This window comes from Dipodomys ordii, unplaced genomic scaffold, assembly GCF_000151885.1.
Source record: "Dipodomys ordii isolate 6190 unplaced genomic scaffold, Dord_2.0 Scaffold6256, whole genome shotgun sequence".
In the NCBI taxonomy this organism is placed as follows: domain Eukaryota; kingdom Metazoa; phylum Chordata; class Mammalia; order Rodentia; family Heteromyidae; genus Dipodomys; species Dipodomys ordii.
In genome coordinates, this window is record NW_012273469.1 from 1 (window position 1) to 5,533 (window position 5,533).

Sequence of the window (5,533 nt, forward strand, 5' to 3'; positions counted from 1 at the left end):
TGAGATCTGAGGATCACGGTTCAAAGCCAGCCCGGGCAGGAGAGACCGTGAGACTCCTATCTCCAAGAAACCACCAGAAAACCGGAAGTGGCACTGTAGCTCAAGTGGTAGAGCGCTTGCCTTGAGCTGAAGAGCTGAGGGACAGTGCTCAGGCCCAGAGTTCAAGCCCCACGACCGACAAAAAAAAAAGAAAAGTAATCAAGGACCCTACTTAACAAGTAGGGCAATGATTTAGCAACCATGAGATGACATATTCTACAGTAAAGGACATGCACGTGTTTAGGGAACACAGGAGAGGCAGTGATTCATGCTGTGTTGGCACAAAGGATCACAGAGGAGCCTCTGAAGATGTCTACCTGCGAATAACTGGTTCTGAGTAACTCAGAACTTATTCCTGGAAATCTCTTGAGTAATCACTAACCTAGAAGCTAGAAAATATGAAAAACAAATACTTTAAGCAATATGGCAATTTTTTACATGGCAACATTACCATTCATAGCCTTCACTGAATCACAGATACTGTGCTAATTAATCTTATTTAATAGCTCTGGAAGGTTACTAGTATTTTTTTCTCATATTTCAGATATGAGGAAATAACGGAAGGCTCAGAAAGATCAAATAGATTGCTTAGCCTGTAGCCTAGTAGCATCTCCAGAAATACAAAGCAAGCCTGCTACCCTTCTAATGCATAGAAGGGAAGGACTGATTGCTTAATAAAAGGTATGTCTTTTTACCATTAGAAAGCTTCAGAGAGAAACATCAGCCTTTAGTCACACAGCTATTAGCTGAACTGATAGTAATTTCTTCTCCCAACCCTCAGTCAGGGACCTATATCTACTGCATGCAGATGATTTTAGCCTGGTGCCAGTTCATTCATTCTGCTGCTTCCCCCCCCCTCCCCCCCTCAGTGCTTGGTGATTGATCTACTTTCTTCCCAGGAGGCAAGCTCACCACTCCCAGATGTGCCAAGTGCCACAGAGCCCCTGAGCATGGCCCAGAGGGAGATCCAGCGACAGTCCACACTGCAGCTACTGCGCAAGGTCCTGCAGATTCCTGAGAATGAATCAGAGCTGACTGAGGTCTTTGCCTTGATTCATGAACTCAACAGCTCTCGACTTATCCTGTCCAACGTGAGTGAGGAGACAGTCACCATTGAGCAAACCTCTTGGTCAAATTATTATGAGTTTCCATCTACACAGTGCCTTCTCTGTAACAGCCCATTATTGAAAGGGGGAAAAAAGTAAGCACCTCTTTATTTTATCCTACCTGCCTTATCCCAATTGGCTCTGTTAAGCTTTCTTCAGACAGCTTTAAAGCTATAACCTATAGGAAGGCATTATTTTCTGCTTTTCTTAAGCTGCCTTTGTCTTTCTATTTGGGTAAAATAATCAGTGTGTGTGTCCCTGTGTGTGTGTGTCCCTGTGTGTGTGTGTCCCTGAACTTTTTTGCTCAAGGCTAAGCACTCTGCACTTGAGCCACAGCTCTACATCTGGTTTTTTGGTGGTTAATTGGAGATAAGAGTTGCATGGACTTTCCTGCCCAGACTGGGTTTTGAACCATGATCCTCAGATCTCAGCCTCCTGAGTAGCTAGGATTACAGGCAGGAGCTACTGGCATCCAGCTTGTTATGATTATTTCTATTGAAAATACCTGAAAGTTAATACCAGCTTAGAATCTAGATTACATCTGAACTTCCTAACATCTTGTTTGGGTTTGGGACCTCAGTGGAACTGGTGAAATTCAACTTTGAGAGTTGGATTAATTACAGAGGAGACTTCATAGAAGATTCCACCAACCTAGAAACATCCACCTTGAAAAACTTAGAATGCAAGCTCCAGTACTTTTTGCCTGTTGTAAAGTCTTGAGAATCATGATCCTGATCACTATACTTAAGACCACTGATCACTGAGCTTAAGCCCTATATAAAGAGACTGACTTCCCCTCTGGTTTTTATTGTGATGTTTTCTGTTCTAGCTCCCTGGCAGGGCCTCAAGAGTGCTGGCTACTGACAGCTAGCCGACTGCAGGTGGTGACTGCCCAGGTGAAGATGTGTCTGAATCCCCATTGTTTGGCCTTGCACAATTTCATGGACATCTATACAGGTGGGTTCCAGTCTTTTCTGCCCTCGAGTACATAAATGCAGGTTGAGAACCACTTTCATAGACCTAAGCCATGGTTCTTTGTATACTGGATCTGCTTTTGGTGGGGCTTGTGAGGAAGAAGGGCTTCTCCTGAGCATCTCAGTCCCAGGAGATACCACTTGCCCCTCAAATGGTAGGACACTTCTCCAGAGTCTTGTTTGCTTGATGTTTTTTAAATTTTTTTCTTTTTTGCCAGACTTGGGGCTGAACTCGGGATCTGGGCACTGTCCCTGAGCTTCTTTTGCTCAAGGCTGGCACTCTCCACTTGAGCCACAGCGCCACAGGTTTTTTCTGTTTATGTGGTACTGAGGAATTGAACCCAGGGTTTCATGCATGCTAGGCAAGCACTCTACCACTAAGCCACATTCCCAGTCCCTCTCCAGAGTCTTTAAAAAAAGAATTTTAAGATGACACCAGGTGTAATGGTGTTCATTTATAATTCCAGCTGCTTGGAAAACAAAATTAGTAGTATCTTAGTCCAAAGCCAGCATGGGCAAAAAAAAAAAAAAAAAAAAAAAGCACAAGATCCTTCTGAGAAACAAACTAAAAGTAAGAAGTCTTAGATTAGTGATAGAGTTCTTGCCTAGCAAGTACTGAGGTCCTGACTTCAATCCTAGTACTAGAAGAAAAAAATAATCATTGTGGAAACGTTTGAAAATGCAAACAAGAAAGAAACTGAAAATTTGTTTTCATGACACAAACTTAACATTTTGCTCTCTAATCTTGCAGATATGTTTATTCAGAGCATAGGGAATTATGGAAGGATTTATAGGTTTCTAGTTTTTCTTTGAACAAAGGTATGTTGTGCTGTGGTGGTTTTGGAATGTGCTTTTTAAGTTTATCACAGGCATCTTCCTATGCTAACAAGTAGAGATGCATAATCGTTTATAAAGAGATTGCTATACTCTGTTTTACAGTCCTATTTATAATTAAACCCTTACGTCCTAACTTATTTTGGACTCTTTTTTTTTTTTTTTTTTCTGGCTGGGATGGACTTTTACATAGGCCTCCTGTATAGCTGGAATAACAGGTGTACCATTTTTTTTTTTTGTCGAGCTAGAGGCTTGCTAACTTTTTTGCCTAGGCCACTCTTGAACTGTGATCCTCTCAATCACTACCCCTCAACAAGGCCACAGATGTTAACTGCCTGGCTTTTGTTTTGTTTTTCGGTTTTTGTTTTTGGGGGGAGGGGACATGGGGAACAATTTTTCTCTTACTTTCTTAGTTGTCCTTTAAATTTATGTATGAAAGTTTTGATTTTGGAAACACATAAGTAAAATATGTGTCTCTTTAGTTCTTTTTAAAGATGCATATATAATTTTGTATGCATTTACCATATGCATTTATGCACTTACCATAATTTAACTATTACTTTGTTCGTTGATATTATCTACAGTGAATTATTTGTTGGCTCTTTTTAACTTGCAACAACCTGTTGTTTAAAAAAAAAAAAAAACCTGTTGTTTAAATTTTGTGTACCAGACATTTGATGTTCATTTCAGCCTTTTCTATCATGTTTAACAAGACTTTCCCTACCCCTCTATACCTTTCTTTACTGTAACACATTTCAGAATTTGCTGTCATGCACATTTGTGTGTTATATTTCATGTAAATAAAATCACCCTCTTACTTGTCTTAAATTGATTGCATTTAAATGTCTGTATTTTATTCTTAAGAGTTAGTGCAAGGTGCTTTTATGGTTTTTGTTACGATTCCACACTTTTCTGGGCTAAAGGATCTCCTGACCCTTCCCTATGTTACCACTGTGTAAAGAGTGGAAAAGGAACAGTGCCTGAGGGCTCAGTCTGGGGAATAGGGATCTTTTTTTTTACTGGGAAGAAAAACAATGATGTACTATGTTATTTCAGTGATTTTCTGTTTAATGAATGTATCATATGTTAACTATTATGTTGGTATGTATGCATTTAGTTTGCCTTGTGTTTGTTGTTGTTGTTCTCATTGTGAATGATGGTACAGTAAAATTCTTGTTTTCTGTTTTTAACCGTCAGGTCTGTTTAATGTGGGGAACAAGTTGCTAGTAAGCCTGGACTTACTTTTTGCAATCAGAAACCAGATCAAGCTGGGAGAGGACCCCAGAGTGTGTGCAGACATTGTGTTAAAGTCTGTACAGGAGCAGACAGGTAAAGGTCATCTTCCTCTCATTCCCAAGTTTACTCCCTAGTGTCCAAGGAAATTTCAATGATTGGTTTTAGTTCAAAGAGTCATTTTGTTATGTCTGAGATTTTTTAAGGGCAAATATTTTTCCTAATACATTCTTCTGTTGAAATTTTATAAAAGTCAAACTAACTTTAGAAAGCATGAGTCTATCCATGTATCCAGGGACCTTCAGCAAAGTATCATGACTGACTTGTAGAAGTACATCCTTTAGTCATTGGTAGAATTGACATTGAGCATATTAGGCTCATTCTGAATTCACAGCTCCTAGCTGTCTGCTACCAGTTCAAAGATATCAGTCTCAAATGCTTAGGTCAAAGGGTGGAGTTGTACTCTTTACTATCTGGGAATTCTTTGCCCCTTTGTATCAGATTTAAAAGATATACTTCCTTTGTGCTCTGCCTACAGGCACATTTCTGCAGGTTCCAGTTGACTGCTTTGCCTGCTGTGTGAACAGATGGAATAGCCACATAGTCTGTGTTTGGCTCTGTAATTTGGTGACAGTGAGGAAGTTATTTTGTGCCTCTATTTCCTCAGTTATAGAATGAGGACACTAATAGCTCCTGGTTCATAAAGAATTAGCTTCCTACGAGAAATAAGTCAGATAGCATCTTCAGAGTTCCTTAGTACATACAGGTACTGAGTTCAATACAGCTATTTTATTATTATTATTACTCTTAGAGTTCCCTTTAGGGTTGCTCCCAAACACCTGAAGGGCAAATGTCTAACTTCATAGTAGTTGGTGATCTTAGAGGTTTTTAGGGGAAAATTAATCCTGTAGGATGAATGTTCTGGCTGGCCACTAGTTCTCATGAGTGCCTTCAGGGACCTTTTCTGTGACCTCCTCAGTGCTCTTGCTGTCCTTCCAGAGAAGACTTTGCCCTCAGAGGAGCTGGGCCAGCTGCAGGAACTTTTGTGCAATGGCTATTGGGCTTTTGAATGCCTCACTGTTCGAGACTACAATGATATGATTTGTGGCATCTGTGGTGTGGCCCCCAAAATAGAAATGGCTCAGCGAAATGAAGAGAATGTACTGGCACTCAAGAGTGTGGAGGTGAGTGCCTCTTGGCCATGGACAGCTAAGAGCTATCTCCCCACCTTCCTGCATACTGTTGTCAAGAGATAGATGGCTCCAGTCCTGTGTAGGTTAGACCAGTGGCTTTTTCCTTCTGCAGCTCAAGATTTTTTTCTTTTTTCTTTTTCTTTTTTTTTTTTTT

The 5,533-nt window shown here is 40.4% G+C and overlaps 1 protein-coding gene across 1 annotated transcript; it reads left to right on the forward strand.

Moving 5' to 3' along the window:
* Positions 1 to 944: 944 nt before the first annotated feature.
* On the forward strand, positions 945 to 5,370 carry LOC106002270 (HMG domain-containing protein 3-like; the record flags this gene model as incomplete). The annotated part of the gene is made up of 4 exons (XM_013037171.1): positions 945 to 1,240; positions 1,975 to 2,102; positions 4,151 to 4,282; positions 5,186 to 5,370. Coding segments are annotated over exons 1-4 (696 nt in total), but the record flags the coding sequence as incomplete, so codon positions are not given.
* Positions 5,371 to 5,533: the final 163 nt, after the last annotated feature.